This window comes from Oratosquilla oratoria, chromosome 14 (assembly GCF_046742065.1).
Source record: "Oratosquilla oratoria isolate Oo_2021 chromosome 14, ASM4674206v1, whole genome shotgun sequence".
In the NCBI taxonomy this organism is placed as follows: domain Eukaryota; kingdom Metazoa; phylum Arthropoda; class Malacostraca; order Stomatopoda; family Squillidae; genus Oratosquilla; species Oratosquilla oratoria.
This window is the reverse complement of record NC_134790.1, coordinates 65881142-65904175: the sequence shown is the minus strand read 5'-3', so window position 1 is coordinate 65904175 and position 23034 is coordinate 65881142. Positions and strand designations below refer to the sequence as shown.

Sequence of the window (23034 nt, the reverse complement as noted above, 5' to 3'; positions counted from 1 at the left end):
ACTGAATCCAAAATAATTTGGATTTAGACAAGAAAGATTATGTGCCACTAACTTAATTTGTTTTTACTCGAGGCTAATAGAAACAATACAAGAAAGGGACAGATGGGCGTATTGTGCTTTCCTAGATCTACAAAAAGCATTTGATAAAGTACCACACCAAAAGCTATAAAGAAAAATTGAAAAAATAGGTGGTGTACAAGGAAAGTTATTGAAATGGATGGAAGATTTCTTGAATGGGAGAATAATGAAGGTGGTACTTAAGAGACAAAATCTTGACCTGGTAAGAAATGACAAGTGGAGTCCCACAAGGTTTGGTATTGGCTCCGATAATGTTTGTCATATATATAAATGACATGAAGGTGTGGAATGTTATATGAACTTCTTTGCAGATGATGCAAAAATACTAAAGAAAGTACAGCGGAAGACTGTGAATCATTAAAGAAAGACCTGGATAAAGTCTGGGAATGGAATCAAAAGTGGGAAGTAAACTTCAGCATCAATAATGTAGTATAATAGAGTTTGGAAAAAGTAAATATAGAATATCGAGGAATTATAAAATTGGTGAAGAAGTAAAAAAAAAAGTGAGGTCAGAAAGGGACCTAGGGGTAATTATCAGCAAAGACACGTCACCAGACAAATATATCAATAAAATAGTTGGTGAAACCTTCAACTTACTAAGATCGATGAAAGTGGCTTTTGACGATTTGGATTAGGAAATGGTAAAGAAAATATTAGTTACACTGATAAGGCCAAAATTGGAGTACGCTGCGACACTATGGACACCCAGTACTAAAAAGAATATAAAGAAATTAGAAAGAATACATAGAGCAACAACAAAGATGGCACCAACACTCTCCAAATTGTCATATGAACAAAGATTGTCCAAATTGGAACTACCAACTCTGGAACAAAGAAGAGAAAGAGGAGATCTACAGACTATAGAATCAGGAAAGGTATGGAAGTCCTAGAGATGATTTATTAAAGTGGGACAAGAGAAAAACAAGAGGACATGAAAAGAAACTCAAAAAGGATAGTTATAGAAGAGATCTGAAAAAGAATAGCTTCCCACACAGAGTGGTGGATGTCTGGAATAAACTGGATAAGACAACAGTGTAAGCAAATACTATACAAGAATTTAAGAACAAACTTGATGATGAAAGATACAAAGACGGGTCACTATGAGCATAGCTCCCTTCCTGTACAATACAACTAGGTAAATACACACACACATTGAATGCACAATGACTCACTGGGTAAAGGAAAATACCAGACATAGAAACAATGAAGAACCATTGAGACTAGATTTAATATTTATATCAGAGCCTGAAACTGTGGATAAAATGGTATACAAGACACCAATTAGGAAGAAAGACCACATACTAATAGAGTTCAAATAAAAGAACAAATTGATTTGAGAAGAAATGAGAAGCACAGAAAAGGAGGACTAATGTAAAACAAAGAGGATTTTGAGAAACTTAGAAAATTCTTTCAAAATGTAAATTGGGAAAACTTCTTAAATGAAGAAACAGAGATGAAGGAGAAATGGAACATATTAAAAGAAATTTATACAGAGGGAATAGACAAATATTTGCCAAGAAAGCAAGGAAGGGTGTACATTAAGTGCTGGTACAACAAAAAATGTGAAGCTAAAGATAGACGAGACAAAGCATGGAAAAGATGAAAAAAAAAAAAATGAGTAAGTGGCAAATATATATCAAACTAAGAAGTGAATATGTAAAAATATGCAAAGAAGAAAAGAGAAACTATGAAAAAGACATAATAGAAAAATATAAGGACCAACCTAAACTATTCTACAGGTAAGTGAATGGTAAACTAAAAGATAAACAAGAAATAGTGAAACTGTGTCAAGGGAATAATGAATATATAGAAGATGTAGAAATGGCTGAAATTATGAACAAACATTTTAATCTGTATTCACAATTAAAAGTACACAAAACTGGGAGGAAGGACAGAAAGATCCCCCCCCCCTCAATGAAAGAAATAACTGTAATACAGAAGGAAATAAGGGACCAAATAATAAACCTTGACATCAGAAAATCACATGGTCTGGATGGAATTGCAAATTAAGTATTAAAAGAATGTATACAATAGATAAACTAATGGACAAAATATATAAGATAATTGATTACTCACTCAAAGAAGGAAAGGTACCACAAGATTGGAAAAATGCAAATATTGTACCAATATATAAAGGGGAGGACAAGGAAAATCCAACTAACTATAGACTGGTCTCCCTTACAAAAATATGTGAAAAAGTTATCAAGAGTAGATGGATTAAACATCTGGAAGAAAATAATATACTGAATCCAACACAATTTGGCTTTAGACACAGAAGATCATGTGCCACTAACTTGATTTACTTTTATTTGAGGCTAATAGAAATAATGCAAGAAAGGGACACATGGGCGTATTGTGCTTTCTTAGATCTACAAAAAGCATTTGATAAAGTACCAAACAAAAAGCTATTAAGAAAAATCAAAACAATAGGTGGTGTACAAGGAATTTTTTTTTAAATGGATGGAAGATTTCTTGAAACCTGACATGGGAAGAAATGATAAGTGGAGTCCCACAAGGTTTGGTATTGGTTCCGATAATGTTTGACATATATATAAATGATATGGATGAATGTGTGGAATGTTATATGAACTTCTTTGCAGATGATGCAAAAATACTAAAGAAAGTACAGAGGAAGACTATGAATCACTACAGAAAGACCTGGATAAAGTCTGGGAATGGAGTCAAAAGTGGGAAGTGAACTTCAACATCAAGAAATGTAGTATAATTGAGTTTGGAAAAAGTAAATATAGAATATCAAGGCAATATAAAATTGGTACATGGAAGTAGAAAAAGTTAACTCAGAAAGGGACCTAAGAGTAATTATCAGCAAAGAAATGACACTAGACAAGCATATCAACAAAATAGTCAGAGAAAAATTCAATTTACTAAGATCAATGAAAGTGGCCTTTGAATACTTGGATGAGGAAATGGTAAAGAAAATATTTGCCATACTGATAAGACCAAGATTGGAGTATGCTGCGACACTATGAACACCCAGTACTAAAAAGAAAATAAAGAAATTAGAAAGAATCCAAAGAGCAATGACAAAGATGGCACCAACACTGTCTAAATTGACATACAAACAAAGACTGGCCAAACTTGAACTATCAACTCTGGAACAAAGAAGAGAAAGAGGAGATCTACTGGCCATTTACAGAATCTTGAAAGGGATGGAAGCCCTCGACAGAGAAGATTTATTAAAGTGGGATAAGAGAAAAACAAGAAGACATGAAAAGAAACTCAAAAAGGATAGTTATAGAAGAGATCTGAAAAAGAATAGTTTTCCACACAGAATGGTAGATATCTGGAACAAATTGGATCAGATAACAGTGTGTGCAAAAGCTATATAAGAATTTAAGAACAAACTAGATATTGAAAGATACAAAGACAGGTCACTACAAGCATAGCTCTCTTCCCATATAATACAACTAGGTAAATACACACTTCAATTTAGCCAGTCTCTCTTCATATGACAAGTTTGAAAGTGCTGGGGCAATTTTCGTGGTTTCTCGAACAAAGCAGAGAGGCAACCTACTGACCATCTACAGAATCATGAAAGGCTTTTTTTTCTACACAGAGTGGTGGACACTTTGAACAAACTGGATGAAACAATAGTGTGTCCAAAAACCATACACAAATTTAAGAGCAAACTAGACACTGCAAGATACAAAGGTGGGACACCATGAGCATAGATCCCCTTCCCGTAAAATACAGCTAGGTAAATACACATTGGGATGAAGGAAGGGGAGAAAGATCCCCCCAGTGAGAGAAATAATTGTGATAGAGAAAGAAATAAGAAACCAAATAATAAACCTTGCTATCAGAAAATCACATGGCCTGGATGGAATTGCAAACTGGATACCAAAAGAATGTATAGATGAACTAATGGATAAAATATATAAGATAATAGATTGCTCACTCAAAGAAGGAAAGGTACCGCAAGACTGGAAAAATGCCAATATTGTGCCAACATATAGAGGGGGAGACAAGGAAGACCCAACAAACTATAGGCTGGTCTCCCTTACAAGTACAATAGCTACAATGTGAAAAAGTCATCAAAAGTAGATGGACTAAATATCTGGAGAAGAACAATATACTAATTCCAAAACAATTTGGTTTTAGACAGGGAAGATCATGTGCCACAAATTTTATCTGTTTCTATTCAAAGTTAACCCCTTCCATACGGTGCCGCACACGTAGGCGTCATGGACTTAGATCTCAGTGGCAGCAGCCAATGCCAGCCGTACGACGTGTCGAAATAATACTCGCATCATAAAATATAGTCACCGCTTATATCGATCGTTCTCTCTTCACCCGTGAATTTTGATAACCATAGAAAATGCGATTACAAAAGAATTAGAAAGAATGTCATTATGGAGGGGCGACTACAATAAATATAATCAAGACGCCGATATGGCAGCCTCGCGAATACACTCGCTCCCCATGACGCCTAAGTGTGCGGCACCGTATGGAAGGGGTTAATAGATATAATACAAGAAAGGGATAGATGGGCAGACTGTACTTTCCTGGACTTACAAAAGACATTTGATAAAGTACCACAAAAAGTTATTAAGAAAACTCAAAACATCAGGAGGTATACACAGAAAATTATTGTAATAGATGGAAGATTTCTTGTATGGGGGAAAAATAAGAGTGGTGCTCAGAGATAAAAACTCTACTTGGGAAGAAATGATATGTGGAGTCCCACAGGGTTCAGTATTGGCTCTGATAATGTTTGCTATATATGTAAATGACACGGATGAAGGTGTAGAATGTTACACGAACTTCTTTGCAGATGACGCTAAGCTACTAAAGAAAGTACGGAAAAAGATTGTGAATCGCTACAGAGAGACCTGGACAAGGTCTGGGAATGAAGTCAAAAGTGGAAAGTGAACTTCAACATTAAGAAATGCATAATGAAATTTGGACAAAGTAAAAAAAAAAAAAAAAAAAAAAAAATCAGGACAATATAAAATTGGTGCAAAGGAAGTAAAGAAAGTTGGTTCTGAAAAGGACCTAGGAGTAATTACCACCAAAGATATGTCCCCAGACAAGCAGATAAACAAAATAGTTGGAGAAACCTACAATTTACTAAGATCAATAAAGGTGTTTTTTTTAACCCCTACAGCATCAGTGGTGTACATCATATGCCACAAATTCAAAAATTCACTAAAATTATGTCGAGGGTCAAATCTGGGTTAATGACCAAGTAGCCCTATCCATTGGCTATAAAAGACACCCAAAATTTTTTATTTATCAATTAAACTGGCAACCCCCGCAGAAATTTTTTGGGAGGAACTTGGGGTATAAAATTGGCCTTTGGAACCTAATTTAGGCGACTCTGGTGTATAAAATGAAGTATGAGGAAGTGAAGTTGTAATAGGTTGTCTGGAAAGTTCTGAGAGATTTTGACATGCAACAAAATGATACAAATAAAAGATTATATAATAAATTTTATTCAGTGAAATAACTTCAATTATTATTAATAACCTTTGTCCATCTCTCAGGTAACTTAAATATACCATCAGCATAAACTTTTGCTGGTTTTGAAGAAAAAAAGTTGGCTACATGTGCTTTAACACCCTCTAAATATATATATATATTTTTTCCATGCAGTGAGTTCTGCAGAGACAGGAATAAGTGGTAATCAGATGGAGCAATATCAGGGAAATATGCTGGATGGAGTAAGAGATCCCAGCCGAGTTCATGGAGCTGCGTCTGGGTAGCCAAAGACACATGTGGTCTGGCATTATCTTGTTGAAACACCACCCCCTTCCTATTGGCAAGCTCTGGCTTTATTGTCTTGGTTTTTCTATCCAAATTTGTTAACTGGGCACAGTACACATCCAAATTAATGGTTTTGTTTTGTGGAAGAACCTCACAGTAAATAATGCCTTTACAATCCCCCTCAAACACAAAGCAAGGCTTTTTTGACATGGATGTCCTTTTTTGGTTGCTGTTTTGAAGACTGATTACGCAGACACCATGATCTTTTCCACACTACATTCTCATAAACAATCCACTTTTCATCTCCGGTCACAAGGGTTTTCAAAAATGGCCTAGATTCATTCCGTTTCAAAAGCATATCATAAATGGAATACCTGTCTAAGCAATTCTGTTCAAAGAGTTTGTGAGGGACCCAAACATTATAGCAGGAAGTGTACTTTACTTTTAGAAAGTTTTACCTTCTTTGCAAGTTCTCTAGTTGTAATATCTGGCCTTTCTTTAATTTTCGTTGTCAAAACATCTTTATCCAATTTTGAAGGTCTCCCACTCCGATGTTTATCTTCCAAGCTAAAGTTTCCAGTTTTAAATTGAGCAAACCACCTTTGAACTGTTGTATCACCTATAGCATCATCTCCATGCACTTCACAAATGTTTTTGCAAGTTTTTGAAGCATTTTCCAATTTTCTAAAGAAAAAAAGAAAAAAAAAAAAAAAAAAAAAAAAAAAAAAAAAAATTACCATTCTAATATGATATTCCTAACAATCCTTTTTGATTTCCATGCAGGGTATCTGAAATAAAAAAATTATCAATATTTGTTCATGAATAAAGAGGACATGTATTACGAAAAGTTAAAATTTGATCTCCGATCCAATTAGATGCATTGTAGGTTTGTTAGATGACTTTTTTATCATGTGCTTTAGAATCCCTCAGAACTTTCCTGACAACCTAATACTTTGACAGTTAGGCAGGTGCTATATGGTATGTATTCAGATATATAGAACTGGCACTTTCACACTGCCAATTTTCGTAATTAATGCATAATGCAAAATGTGGCCGGGCAATAATGGTGTGATGGATACTTACTAAAACATTTACCAAAACAATAAGAAACACAACAATCACCTATCCTCCATGAAAAAAAAAAAAAAAAATTACCACATAACATGGTGATAAATATTTGCCCCCCCCCAAAAAAAAAAGAAATATATATATATATATATATATATATATATATATATATATATATATAAACACAGTTTTCATAAGTGTTAGACTATTATGGGTGACTGTACATTGATTGAAAAATCATAAATGTAGAATTCCTTCACTCTCTGAAATTGTAATGAAGCTTCCCTGAAAAATACGACCTCATTCAACCGACGTGAGGAATGAAAGAAAGCCTACGGATATTCTACCAAACTTTTGCATGAATATCAACCCAGTTTCTCTACTCGACCCAGTTTCTCTACTTCTAGGCTAAGGTGAATCAAAACAAGCAAGATTTGTTGGTTTTACATCATTTTGAGTTGATTTAAGCAATAAAAAAAATCAATTTTGGCTCAGATGCTGTACGGGTTAATTACTTAGGATAATGGTAAAAAAAAAAAAAAAAAATACTAGTCACACTGATAAGACCAAGATTGGAGTATGCTGCAACATTATGGACACCCAGTACAAAAAAGAATATAAGGAAAATAGGAAGAATCCAAAGAGCAACAACAAAGATGGCCCCAACACTTTCAAAATTGACATATGAGCAAAGATTGTCTAAACTGGAATTACCAACCCTGGAACAAAAAAGAGAAAGAGGCGATCTACAGGCCCTTTACAGAATTATGAAAGGCATGGAAGTCCTTGACAAAGAAGAGTTGTTAAAATGGGAGAGAAGAAAAACAAGGGGACATGAAAAGAAACTCAAAAGGATCTGAAAAAAGAGATCTGGAAAAAAAAAATAATAATGATAAAGAAAAAAAAATCCACACAGAGTGGTGGATGTCTGGAACAAATTGAATGAAACAATAGTGTGTGCAGACACCATACAAGAATTTAAGAACAAACCAGATGTTGCGAGATACAAAGACAGGTCACTGCAAGCATAGCTCCCCTTCCCATATAATACAACTAGGTGTATATATATATATTATATATATATATATATATATATATATATATATATATATATATATATATATACATATATATATATATATATACATATATATATATATATATATATATATATATATATATATTCAATAAAATTACTTACCTTTTCATGCTTCTTCTTCATCTTCTCTAAACTCTTGTCAAGTTCAAGTTTTTTATCCTTCACAATCTTGTATCCTAACAGCTTCTCTAGACTTTCAGCTACAATTTCTATACTGCTGCTTTCTGTAAGTCAATGGAAATACCAAACATTGCAGTCTAAAAACAAAAGAAATCTGCTATAATGTAAAGAATAATACATGACCCTTATAACTCCAAGTACTACACATGAAATATTTTCACAAGTTTTACAAGTCAAAAGGGTGCAGCCATGACATCAAGACTATGAGTATGCAGAACAAGACACCTGGAAAATAACCATGCTTTGCACTGTTAATCATTGTAATAAGGGGAAATAACAGCTACATAAGAAGTACAAGTGAACATTAAAATATTTCACACACAAATGTATTTTCAACTACAAAATATTTGCCAATACATACAAAAGCTTTATTTACCAGTGTATACACAAACCTAATGATGCTATTTCTAATCCATTTATATATTCTACTAATATAAAGAGATATACCTGGAAATACATTATGTACACATATACCACATGCACATTTACTCCTCTCTTTACTGCTTAATTTGTGCTCTCCACTGCTTTGTAAGTGTCACATCCCTAGTCTTTATTTACCAAAAGACACCATTTAACATAAGTCCCCATCATTTCATTCCTGTAACCATATTTCAATTATACTTTTTTACCATACTGCATATGATAGTTACCCCCTTTTTTCCCATTCTTTATGTATTCTTTATGTTGGAGAATTATTTTGCATTTATTGAGGAAATGTAATTGCTAGAATTAAGGTTCAATATATGTATTTTTTATGATCATCTTTGTCTAACCTCAGTAGTTAATGATAAATATCTATATTGTTAAATCTCCTTTAGGGGATGAGGCAGTACCTCTAAGGATAAGTATTGTCCTCCCAAATCTCTTATTAACCAAACTATATAGGTACTGGTGGTGATATGCCAGCTGTAACAACTTTTATCCATTCGCATTAAGAAAATCATAATAGATGGGGTAATACTCTAGTGTACCTTAGTCTTGTAGAACTATTATAATAAAAAGTATAAACTTCTAACCCTTTTTAAATGCTTTTTCTAACATTCCTTCTCATAGAATCCTACACCTCTTCACACTTATGCCACTAAAAAAATTCTTCTTTCACTCCACCTACTGTAACACCTGCTCCTAACATCTATCACATATAACATTTTTTTTTCTTTATTAAACTCATCTTTACAGCCTTATTCTTAACAACATTTATTCATTCATTATTATTATTATCATTATAATTTTTGGGACAGGGATAGGACTAGGCATCCTTCTCCCTGTACCCCCAAAGGGAACATTCCTAAAAAGAGCAAAAGCATAAGAGAATCTGGGAGTTTTCCAACCAGTATTCTAAGATTTGGGTGTTTTAATGTGTATGGATGTGGTACAGATGAGAGTAAAAAGGAAGAGATAGGCAGTATGTTTGTATGAAGAAAGATGGATGTGTTGGTATAGAATGAAACTAAGTTGAAAGGGAGGGGCAAGTGTGAGTTTGGGAGTGTAGTTGAGAGGATCTCTGGAGTAAATAGAGGATGAGGGAGAGAAGGGGTGGCTATACTAGTAAGTGAAGAGATAGGTAAGCATGTGGTGGAGTGAAGAAGGTTTCTTCAAGGTTAATGTGGATGAAGGTGAAACTGGGAAGGGAGATGTATTTACCTAGTTGTATTTACCTAGTTGTATTTTACAGGATGAGAGCTATGTTCGTAGTGACCCATTTTCGTATCTCTCCACATCCAGTTTATTCTTAAAATCATGTATATTTTTGGCATTCACTTTTTCTCTGTTTAGTTTGTTCCAGACATCAATCACTCTATGTGGGAAGCTATTTTTTCAGGTCTCTTCTGTAGTTGTCTTTCTTTAGTTTCTTCTTGTGTCCTCTTGTTTCTCTTTTGTCCCACTTTAATAAGTTGTCTCTATTGAGAATTTCCAACCCTTTCATAATTCTGTAAATGGCTAACAAATCACCTCTTTCTCTTCTTTGTTCCAGTGTTGACAGATGTAATTTCTCCAATCTTTCTATGTCAAACTTGACAGTGTGGGTGCAATTTTTCTCGCTGCTCTTTGGATTTTCTAATTTTCTTATGTTCTTTTTTTGTGCTAGGTGCCTACAGTGTTGTAGCATATCCTAGTTTTGGGTAACAACTATTTTTTTTTACCATCTCCTCATCTATGTAGTCAAAGGCCACTTTCATTGATCTTAATTAGTTATAAGTCTCTCCAAATAATTTATTGACATGTTTATCAGATGTCAAGTCACTTCAGATAATTCCTCCAGGTCTCTTTGAAAAGACTTTTTTGACTTCTTTGTTTCCAATTTTATATTGACTCGATACTCTGGGTTTTTGTAAGTGCATATGGGCCTGGTATTGAGAAGAGTGTAGAGAAAAGGGAGGCTTTTTGGATAGATTTAAATGGGTGCATTAAGGATTTTGGGAGAAATGTCAATGTAGTTGTATTGGGAGACCTTAATGTTAGGGTACAAAATGAGCCAATAGACAGGGTGGTTGGGAAGTGTGGAGTTCCAGGAAAAAATCATAATGGAGAGTTGATGGTGGAGATGTGTCTAAAAAGAGAGTTGATGATAGCAAATACAGTGTAAACACTGTATTTGCTATCATCAAAGTCAAGTATAAGTGCACATAGGAGAGAGTGGTGGATGGAAGGGTGGTAGACAGAGTGTTCATGGACTATTATTGTATTTATGGTTTAAAGTTACACATGGGAAAGTCTGATACTTGTTTCTGTTCTCAGACATTGGTGGTCTGAAGTTCAAGAGAAATCTTGATGGCTTCCGATAAGAACCGTAAAAGTCCTAAGCCGAGGTTTCTTGAGAGAAGCGTCTGGTACCAGTGCTGAAGGTGATCTCTCGTTCAGTTGATGAAAAGCAGTCTCGTTCAGTAGGGACTCTTACGTGTTCATAAAAGCTTCAAAGCCACAGGACAACTTATACTTTAAGCAAATTCTCAAAGTTCCCGATTTATAAACAAAAATTACATCATAGGTTTAATAAAATAAAGAGGGAGGGGAGTTCAATTGTATCTTAATTAAAGTTATGATAGTGTGATTCGCAGTTTCAGGAACGGTTCCTGAATCGAAATTAAACAAGCCTTGAGGGAAATCGCCATAACTTAAGGTAAACGATGCAATTCCCTAACAATAATTACCACACTATATAGTAGTAACCAGGAGAATAGTAGAAAGAGTTAAGGATGTACATGTGCTAAGTGTAAGTGGAGAGAGTTGGAAGAAACTTTGGACTGTTGTCAGTACAGACGCTCCTCAACTTACGTTTTAGTTACGTACCGAAAGGCCGAACGTAAGTTGAAAATGAACGTAAGTTGTTACTGTACTATACATCCGTAAATTCTATTACCGTATCTTATAAAACACCCCTAAATCATTAATTATACACATAACATTGTAAAATAATAACATTAATTTCAATTAAATTAAATTCAAGCAACATAAATTGAGATGGTGAAGGAGGAGGGGGAGGAGGATGAGGAGGATGAGGCTAGGCATTATCAGTTTATCGTTTGTGAAATGTAAACAATGGACGCAGCGTCATGCGCAAGTATTGTTTGAACTACGGAGAGCGCGCTAAACTAAAAAATTCATTTTTTTTTTTTTTTTTTTTTTTACAATATTTTTTTACAGTTAGTTCAAACGTAAAATCGAAAAAACGTAAAACGAATGAACGTAAGTAGAGGAGCGTCTGTATTGCATTAGTGAAGGCTTCAGGTTGTCAGCATGATAGACCAAAGGCACCAGACTGACTGAAAAAAGTGCACTTACCCAGGAATGTGAACATGTTACAATAGTGGTAAATTCATTGTTTTAAACACATTATTAGGAGATACAAAATCTCAAACAGTCCATGTACATGAACAGCCATTTGCACTGCATTAAAGTTTATTCTAATATTATCTAGCATGTTTTCCACAGTTCTAAACTTATTGTCGATAGACTGAAAACAATGTCTCACAAACATGAACTGAACAAGAGAAACTTGTGAAATGTTTAGAACTGCTACGGGAATATATGGTGCATAGAAAGTTTTGGGAGAAATGACAATGCAATGGTATTGGAAGATCTCAATGCTAGAGTAGGGGATGAACCAATAGATGGAATGGTTGGGAAGTGTGGAGTGGCAGGTAAAAATCATACTGAAGAGTTGATGGTGGAGATCTGTTTAGACAGTTGATGATAGTTAACACTGTGTTTAGGAAAAAAGCTAAGCATTACACATGGGAAAGGATGGTGGATGGAAGGGTAGTTGATAAGGCTTTAATGGGCTATGCAGTGGTATCCAGAAGAGTAGGAAGAGCTCTGGATGTCCATGTTCTTAAGGGAGAGAGTGGGGGAATATCAGATCAATTTTTGGTGGAAGGTAAGATGAGAGTGGAGAATAAATGGAGAAAGAGGAAAAGGATAGAAGGTAAGGAAGTGCTTTGAGAGTGGAAAATAGATGGAGAAAGAGGAAAAGGACAGAAAATAAGAGGCTTAGAGCAAACTGTTTAAATGAGAAGGAAACAGAGCAGGAGTACAAGGAGAAGCTGAGACAAGTGTGGGAGGTGGTAAAGGATAGAGTAGAGGTTGGAGTGAAGAAAGAATGGGGGTGTTTCAAGGATGGAGTAACAAGGTGTACAAAGATAGAGTGTGGAACAAGGAGGATGGGAGGGAAGGAAGGGTAGTGAGTGGCAGGATGTGAAGGTTATTGAAGAGAAGATGTGAACATTCTTGACTTGTTGCAAAGTAGGACAAGAGAAACATATTAGAGGTACAAAGAAAAAAGAAGAGAACCAAAACATAAGATAAAGGAGGCAAAAAATTGGGCAGATATAAAATGGGGGAGGAGTACAACAGAAATATTGAAAGTAATAAAAAGATGTTTTGAAAGGAAGTTAAGAGAGGAAGGGGAGGGAAATCAAGTAGAGAAGAAAAGGTAAGAGGTGTAGATGGAGAGATGACAATGGAAGAGGAGGCAGTAAGGGGAAGATGGGCTGAGTATTTTAGGGAGCTGCTAAATGTGGAGGAAGTGGTGGTAGCAGTTGGAAGCATTAAGAAAATGACAGTGATGGGTGAGGAAAATGGAGGATAAATAAGAAAAGATGGAGTGCAAGAAATTATTAAAATTATGTGAGCAGGTAAGGCACCTGGGTTAGATGGGTGTCATGTGAAGTGTCTGAAGAAGGGAGGTAAAGTAATAGTGGACTGGTTAGTGAGGTTATTTAATGTGTGTCTAAGGGAGGGTAGAATGCCCAAGGACTGTAGGAGTGCCTGTATACTTCTGCTTTACAAGGGAAAAGGGGATAAGTATGGGTGTAGTAGTTTCTGAGGGATCAGTTTGTTGAGTGTAGTTGGAAGGGGTTAGGGGAGGGTTTACTGAGAGGATTAGGAGAGGAACAGAGGGAATAATTGGTGAGGAACAGTGTGGATTTAGGAGAGTTAAGGGTTGCACAGATCAGATTTTTGTATTTACCTAATTGTATTTTATGAGACAAGAGCTATGCTTTTGTATCTCTACACATCCAGTTTGTTCTTAAATTTTTATATAGTTTTGGCACTCACTGTTTCTCGTTTAGCTTGTTCCAGACATCAATCACTCTGTGTGGGAAACTATTCTTTTTCAAATTTCTTCTGTTACTGTCCTTTAGCTTCTTCTCATGTCCTCTTGTTTCTCTTCTGTCCCATTTTAATAAGTCATCTCTATCAAGAACTTCCATCCCTTTCATAATTCTGTGGATAGTCAGCAAATTGCCTCTTTCTCTTCTCTCTTCCAGTGTTGATAGATGTAATTTATCCAATCTTTGTTTATATGTCAAATTTGAGAGTGTAGGTGCCATTTTTGTCATTGCTCTTTGAATTCTTTCTAATTTCTTTATTTTTATTACTATTTTTATTGTTATTATTATTATTATTATTATTATTTTTTTTTGTACTAGGTGCCCATAGTGTCACAGCATACTCCAATTTAGGTCTTATCAGTCTAATTAATATTTTCTTTAACATTTCTTCATCCATGTAGTCAAAGACCACTTTCACTGATCTTAATAAGTAAAAAGTCTCTCTAACTAGTTTGTTGACATGTTTATCAGGTGTCAAGTCACTTGGGATAATTACTCCAAGGTCCCTTTCTAAGTCGACTTTTTTTACTTCCTGGGTACCAATTTTATATTGACTCAATATGCTATTTTTGCTTTTCCAAATTTCATTATACTGTATTTCTTAATGTTAAAGTTCACTTCACACTATTTATTCCATTTCCATATTTGTCTAGGTCTTCTTGTAGCGATCTGTAGTCTTCTTCTGTGCTTACTCTCTTAAGTGGTTTGGCATCATCAGCAAAGAAGTCCATGTAACATTTCACTCCTTCATCCATATCATTTATATATATGGCAAACATTAAAGGAGCCAATACTGAGCCCTGTGGGATGCCACTTATCACATCTTCCTAGTTTGAGTTCTTGTCTCTAAGTACCACTCTCATTTTTCTCCCATTCAAGAAATGCTTAGTCCATTCCAGTAGCTTAATTTGTATTCCTCCTATTATTTCAAAATTCTTATTAGCTTTTTATGAGGTACTTTGTCACAAGCCTTCTGCAAGTCCAAGAAGGTGAATCTGCCCAGCCATCTCTTTCTTGTATTATTTCTATTAATCTTGAATAAAAACATATTAAGTTTGTGGTACATGATCTTCCATTTCTAAAACCAAATAGTTTAGGGTTTAGTATTTCATTCTCTTCCAAGTGTTTGATCCATTTGTTCCTGATAACCTTTTTCACATATTTTTGCTACTGTGCTTGTAAGGGATACCGGTCTGTAGTTTGTAGGATTTTCTTTGTTTCCTCCTTTGTATATTGGTACGATGTTTGCATTTTTTCATGATACAATTTAGTGAGGAAGCAACATTCCCTCAATGGAGACAGCCCTTCATTTGAGTAAAATAGTAAAAATGAAATCACTTCAATATACAAAAAATCCCAAGAATTAAAGTTATGCCATGGAATATTTAAATCCCGCAAATTTGAGCTAACCCCTCAACGTCCAACATGTTAAAGGAAAAATATAAGTGAAATTTTATAACTCCGTCTGTGAGAGAAATTCTCGTGTGCTAAGATTTAAATGAGGTTGACGTTAAATCCTCGGTAAATTAAAGCCATGTGAATAAATAAGGAAAAAAAATAAAGTTTTCCCTGTGACTGAGATTTGCACGATTATACAAAAAATTTTGAGTTCTCCGTTACATTACAGTTTTCTACATTTCAACAGCTAATGAGACAGACATTCCCTCAAGCTGGACAGTTACAGTTCCTGTTAAAGGAAATTATATGAAACAGGTATGTGCGTGATACAAAAAACATCTTGAACACATGTTAGTGGCAAATCAAATTGCTTGTGTCCTAATGACAACCGTCAGTGACTGATTTCTATACGGCAATGGCAGTTATGGTCAGCAATAAACCTATGCGTGTCAGTACAGTGCGTACCGGGTTGTGTATATGCTCATATCTGATGCATTGTCCCGGATTTGTGAAAAACAGGCCACACTGTTGCCTTTAAAAAAAATTCACATGTATAAGTATGAACACATAATCTATATATTTAAATAGATGTTTGGACTCATAGAAAAGAATGGAAAATTGAGCTCCCATTAAAAGTGAGAATATTAAGTGGTGCTTTTGCGGAAATAATATAAAGTTCCAGAGATGAGGACGTTGATGTATTGGATGATGTTCTACATATAATTGGCATTAATGCTAATAGTACAAATTTATTGTATCCAAAGGACTCAGTTTCTTCTTGCACACTGCTTGCCCTCTCTTTTGGCTATGGATGAAATGTAATGTTTAACTTAAGTAGTTTGCGTGTTCAACTATATGAATTCCGATGTAAATGAAATTGTGAAGCAGTGCACTGTATGTCTAACATCATTGTCACTTTGACTTACAAGATTAATACAGGAACCTATTAGCCAGACATTGAAGAGCTATATCTATATTACATAAAATTGGAATAAACATTTTATCTTATTTTCTGCACATGTCAGCCATGACCGTGAATGATCAACTTATGTCAATTATTGCACCAGTAATTTTCTGCATGTCATTACGTTATACCAGTGGCAAGATTTGGATTCTTTTTACGTTTCGAGACCATGGTTTAACTTAAATTGGATCAAGGTCTACATCTTGCTGTTGCCAAACCCAAGAGAGGGTTTGTAAAAACTATGTGTCTCATGTTAAAGTACTGTACAACCATTGACGCATGACACAATTTCCACGTGTTATTTGAACGCCATACTTCTGATCAAACATTGCAAGCATTACACAAAATAAATTATTCTAAATAAAGAACAATATTAACAAGGAACATATTAAATGATATGCAAAGCCCCATCTAATTTAAATCTTCACTCACACCGCTGCGATTGAAATCTTATGGACACCGTTAACCTGTTATAAGGAATGACTATGCCAGCTGACTGCAACAAATCTATTTTTGCAAAATGACTAGGAGGTTGGGAGTGACATTGTTGGACTTGAGACCTATACACCGCGATGTTATTCTTCACGTCCTAAGACAACTGACAAAACACCTATTGTTGTTTCCACAATGAGCATTTGGACACTTCTGTTGCCTTGGAGTTTCTTTGCAGATACGCAGCGGACTGCTCCCATAGGATTTGGCCAGGTGCTGAGACAACTCTGCAGCAGACTTGTCATCACCCTTGACCCGAGTCACCCGGTTTGTGGGAAACCCACGCTATTCTACTTTGGCCTATTGCCCAGTTTGTGGGAAAGCATCCATGCTATTCTACTTTGGCCTATCGCCCAGTTTGTGGGAAAGCACCCATGCTATTCTATTTTGGCCTATCCCCCGGTTTGTGGGAAAGCACCCCCGCTGTTCTACTTTGGCCTATCGCCTGGTTTGTGGGAAAGCACCCACGCTATTTTACTTTGGCCTACACCTGGAATGAGACCCTGTCTCTGTCACCTCAGGGATAATTGGACCACACTGGGGCCCTGTCTTTGTTGCCTCATGGATGCATCTTCCATATCATCAAGAATTAAACCTGCATTAATGTTAAAAAAAATATATACATATTTTTATATATATTTCATTGTCTAAAAGATATTTATATGTATTTTCTATGGAGGTTTTTTCACACTCTGGGACCATCGTTCCCATGGCCAGTTGATTTCCACTTTGTGGACTTCTGTCCTCTATGAGTTCGAGGCCCCTAGAGTTTTTTTCCTCCTTCAGTCTTGTTTTGTGTAGGAGTGTGCTGGGTCGTTTGAGGCTGTGACATTTTTTGTGGCATGTGGGGACACACGCTTCTTCGAAGGGGGGCTATGTGGTGATTGGTTTGACGACGGCAACATCACCACTAGTTGATACTAGACAGTGATACTAGTCGATACTAGTTTTCGTCATCACATTGCGCGCTGGGCACCTTATCAAGCCATAACACTATTTCTGTCTTGTGAGGTCGCCTTTCCGTAATGGATTCGTGACCTCTGACCCCGAATGAACCGAGCCCTGTCTGAGGAAGGCAGGGATGTTTACGAAAAGGCGTGTGTTCCCATGTGTTCCCATTGGCCATTTGTACTATACAGAAAGATTCGTAGCCAATCATAATTAGTTGTAGGAGGAGCCTATATCATTCAGAGGTTTCTTCCTGGCCAGCAACAAAGTAAATTTCAGTCTGCTCTGGCACTCTAAAGAACATGAAGAAAGTGTATTAAATCCGAGAGCTAAGTATTTGTTCGTTGAGCGCTCTCAGAGATTAGCTGTCTCAGTTGGAATTTCAACCAGGAGGTTCATACAAGGTCGATATCACTTATTAAGTCCAGCCTCCCACACTCGCACACCCAAAGTCATTCACTATCTAATTTGAAGTTAAAATAACATAAATAAAAGTCACATATTTAGGAAATGTTAGTCTCATTCACCACTATGAATGTTGTGATAAGATACGTTTGTTCGTGTTCCTTGGTCTAACCATCTTGGCCAGCTGCCACCTACCTATATATATTCAAAATCAAGGACCACAACATATATGCAAATTTGAATGGTTACTCATATCGACATTCAGATATCATATTCATGTAGTTTTTTATACATCACAATGATATGACATTCCTCAATTTTTCTATATGGTTAAAAATCTGTCAGGCAAGTTATATATTAGAAAAAATCATGATTAAGAATGGTAACTCCATGCCGTACCATTTTCACATTAATAAGCAGTTCCTCTTTGTCTTTGGAAGAGATACCAATTAACAGCTGCAATTCTTAATACTTAATGCTGTTGGGGGTTTGGTAACCATGCATATAACAAAATTTCTGATTATCATACTACAGCTTTTCAACAATAAGAATGACATTATCATGAAGTTTTACTGAGTTAACTTTATCAAAGGCAAACAATGGCAAAAAAAAAAAAGAAAATGATAATAATAATAATAAAATAAAATATGCCGACAAGCATGAGATATGTAAATGTAAAGAAAAGAGATACTGACAATGAGTACCTGCACAAGGTGGTCCTGCATGAAAGGCATCAGAGTAATTTCCTATTGTCTGTCTTTAAACTTTGTCAACTTCCATTTGGAGGAGAAGGCCTTAGGAGCTGACACTTGGTCTCTGCACTGGCCCAAGTTCTCTCATTTTCAACTTTGTATTTCCTTCACCTTTATACACAAGGAGAGCTGATAACTGGCAACTGCTTCTCCCATTCTACTTCTTTCAGCTAGTACCACAAACAGTCTCATACTATTGTCATGAACACATCAGTCAAAAGATTCTTCCTAGAGAGATCTATGGTTGGAACCAAGGACCACTGCCAGGTGCTGTAGGCCATGGGTTTTCAGTCAGTGAAACTTGAGGGAATAATTGATTGAATGATTGTAAAGAAGAAACACTACTATGCATTGATGAGCCTATTGCTTGGGACACATGCAAAATCAAGTGATACAGTATTTTAGAACAGAGATGCATGACAAGGGTTGGATGCAAGGCTAACTAAAGTTGGATGCAAAACTAGCTAAGGCTGGTTGTAAGCCTTAAAGGATACCTATGGCAGAGTCCTTTTCCCCTGCTGTCTTCTCATCCGGGCTTCTTGTGCTGAGGTGGGATTTGCCAGGAATAGAATTTTGCCGTCCTGCCAAGTAAGAAGCTATTCCTTAAGCCTTAACTGGGCCAACCGGTAGGGTTAACTTACTATTTCTTAGCCTGCTACACTCTTTGAATTGTAATACCAATTTTAACAATAATTAGTAGTTATCATCAATAGATAACCACATACAATGGAGATGAATGCTGTCATTCTACATTTCAAAATCTCGACCCATCATTAAAGTATTATGTACATTAGGTTAGACTTGAAATTGCTTATTCTAATGAGTCTGAAATCCTGAAATTTAACCTTTTTTTTCTTATTTGGATAATACATTAAAATCATTGCTGGAAAAAGGGATAATTTTTCAATGCAAACTGAAATGTTAAAATGAAACAAAATAAAATAAAAATAGTGGTAATTAAGAAAAGCTTGGAAAACAACCAGTTCATCACACAAAGAAGAGAATGAAAATACAAACCTCTTTAAATACTTAAGTACAAGGGAGCAGAAATTTTATAGAAAAAGGAAAAAGTACAAAAATCTTGTACATTTACAAACTTACATGACAAACCAATGTGTTGTATAAAAACTATAGCATACACATATAATCAGCATACCATTACATTCTTTAATCATATGCTACTAATTTGTGATAATGTTTACCTTAACACCTGAGTTACATTAATAGATTATATATTTTGATATAAACAGTGATCCAGGTGAGGGAATTTTCTTTATAAAACCATATAAAAAAATATTACTCCATATTTCTTATGAATGTACAACATTTTGCTTGGGAACAAAGAAATGTTATGAAACATACGTGTCCCATGAGGTGTAGATTCTGATGCAGTGACTCCAGGCGTGCTGGTGACTTCTCCATTACTTCTTGTTCTGATAGTGGGTTCCTTTGTGCTACTATCATCACCACCACTGGTTGATTTGGTCCCAGAGCTTTCCTTTATAGTTGCCCCTCTTTCAGAAAATGCTTTCCTAACGGGTGTGTGTGGTGTAGTCCCTTCTTCTTCCTATCAGATATATCAATATAAAATCTCAATCTGTGAAGGTAATATACACATAGGCAATATCTATTTACACATACACATGATGGGAGGAACAGTAATCTATGCCATCATGTTTGCAGATGATGCAAAAATCATGAGAAGAGTGAAAAATGAGGACAGTAGAATACTGCAAAAAGGTTTAGATACTATTTTTCCATGGAGCCAAGAATGGGAAATAAAGTTCAATATCACAAAATGCAAAGTAATGGAAATGGGAAATAGTGGCAAAAGGCCATTCTTAAATTATTCCTTGGGAAGTGAACACATTACAAAAGCAAAAGAGAAGAAGACTTGGGGGGTATTGATAAAAGGAAATCTGTCACCTGACAGACCTATCAGCAGGACTGTGGAAGAGACATATGGACTACTACAAAAGATTAACCCATGCAGTCCGACAGCCATTAAACAGGACTGTGTCACAAAAGTCCAACAGTCCTTAAATACATACATACATATACCAAGGCTTTTTCCCCCTTACAAGGGAGGTAGCCAAAAAGGAAAAGGCATAAAATCATTCCCACCCATTCCATCCCTGAATACACTCCACACCCCTCCACCCTCCCTCTTATCTTAGCACCTCCTGGATGACGGGTCATCCCTGCACCTTGTCCACTGCCCTGGGTCAGAAGCATTGTCGCAAGACACAGCACATCCACAGCAAGGCCGCTTCATTAAATCAGCGACCCCCCCTCTCCGTCCCCCCATGCATAAAAGGAGAAGACGGGGAGAAATCCCTTCGGGCTGCGTCAAATTTTGCTCACACATACTACCTCACCCCCCATCCCCCCGCCCATTCAACCTCATGCATCACAACATCATCCATATAAAACCATTCTCCATTCAACCCTGTCTTCTGTCCTCTCCCGTCCTTCCTCAACAGACATTCCCCTCTTCCCCAAACCCCCCTTCACCCCATCCATCCACCTCATCCTAGGACATCCCCTCATGTTCACTCCCTCCACATCTGCCTTCCATACCTCTTTTACTAGTCTTTCTTCACTCATTCTTTCCATGTGTCCAAACCATCCTAATACTCTTTCATTAACCGTATCTCCCAACTCCCTTTCCACCCCTGTTCTTCTCCTCACCTCCTCATTTCTCACTCTATCTAGCCTAGTAACCCCATCATACTTCTCAGACACCTCATCTCAAACACATTCAAACTCCTTCTCTCTTCCTCTCTTATGTTCCATGTTTCTGCCCCATACAGTGCTGTTGGCACAATCACTCCTTCATACAGTCTCCTCTTAGCATCCATTCCCAAATGTCTATTCCTCATTACACTCTTCAATCCACCAAGGCATTTACTCGCTTCTCTCAATCTACATTCTACCTCCACCTTCACTCTACCTTTTCCTGCCACATTTGCACCCAAGTATCTAAAACTATCCACTTCCTCCAGTCACTCTCCCTTAATGCTCACTTCCAGTCTACTGCCACTTTCATCCCTTGTACATCTCATCACCTTACTTTTATCCACATTTATCTTTAGCTTTCTTCTATCACATACTCTCCCAAACTCTGTCACCAACTTCCTCAGTCCCTCCTCCAATCCTGCCACAAGTGCAGTGTCGTCCGCAAACAACAGCTGGCTCACCTCCCACTTTTCTCCATTTTCTTTAACTGTCTCCATTCCCTGACCCACCCTTGCATTTACGTCTTGCACTACCCCATCCATGTATAAGTTGAACAGCCAGGGCGACATAATGCATCCTTGATGAAGTCCCACCTTTACCTCGAACCACTCACTCTCTCCATTTCTAATCCTGACACAAGCTCTACTACTCTCATAAAAACTCTTGACATCTCCTAGAAGCTTTCCTCCTATCCCATATATCTGCATAACCTCCCACAGTGCCTTTCTGTCTACCCTATCATAAGCCTTTTCCAGGTCCATGAAAGCCCAGAAAACATCCTTCCCCTTTCCTATAGCTTTCTCACATATCTGTCTTACCACAAAGATCTGATCTACACAACCTCTACCCATCCTAAATCCATACTGTTCCTCACCAATTACTCCCTCTGTTCCTCTCCTAATCCTCTCAATCAAGATCCTCCCATAAGCCTTCCCAACTACACTTAACAAGCTAATCCCTCTGAAACTACTACATTCACACTTGTCCCCTTTTCCCTTGTAAAGTGGAACTATACAGGCACTCCTCCAGTCCTCCGGCACTCTACCCTCTCTCCAGCAAACATTAAATAACCTCACCAGCCAGTCCACCATCACTGTACCTCCTTTTTTTTTTAGCTTTTAGACACTCTGCATGGCATCCATCCAGACCAGGTGCCTTACTTTAAATGGGACAGCTAATTTTTGCGCTAATAAAAACCGGTCCTCGGCTCCAGCCAGCTAGTTTTCCGCCAACTTCCGTGAGATGTGTGTGCATCAAGTGTCATGGTGAGAATTATTTAAGTATTTACTTATTTGTGTAACTACTATTTAGAACTATGGCTCCTGGTGCTAAGAAGAAGCTAAATTTAAGTGATAAAAGTGATAGGCAAGGTGGGACGAGATGCACAGTGCACAGGTTAGATGTAGACCCCAACCCTGCTATTCTGACTACATCGTCACCCACGCTTTGTACATCATCCAGGCGTGGTGCAACCACAGCTGCAGCATCTGGTGGTGACCGGAAACATGCCAGGGTGTCAAAAACTGCACCAACAACCTCTGTTGTTAGTGCACGTGGCCAGGCAAAGCG

At 36.6% G+C, this 23034-nt stretch overlaps 1 protein-coding gene across 5 annotated transcripts in view; it reads right to left on the bottom strand.

Annotated features, from left to right (window-relative positions):
* Nucleotides 1–23034, bottom strand: part of Plc21C (Phospholipase C at 21C) — a 952170-nt gene that overhangs the window by 35279 nt on the left and 893857 nt on the right. For 3 of the 5 annotated variants that reach the window (XM_076198141.1, XM_076198142.1, XM_076198144.1), the window contains 3 exons: nt 20089–20293; nt 19221–19307; nt 8075–8196 (listed from right to left, as the gene is read on the bottom strand). In XM_076198141.1, coding sequence (XP_076054256.1) covers nt 8075–8196; nt 19221–19307; nt 20089–20293 — 414 coding nt within the window. Of the gene's footprint in view, nt 1–6542; nt 6594–8074; nt 8197–19220; nt 19308–20088; nt 20294–23034 lie in introns of all 5 variants that reach the window. The other 2 variants (XM_076198145.1, XM_076198143.1) reach the window with 2 other exon arrangements.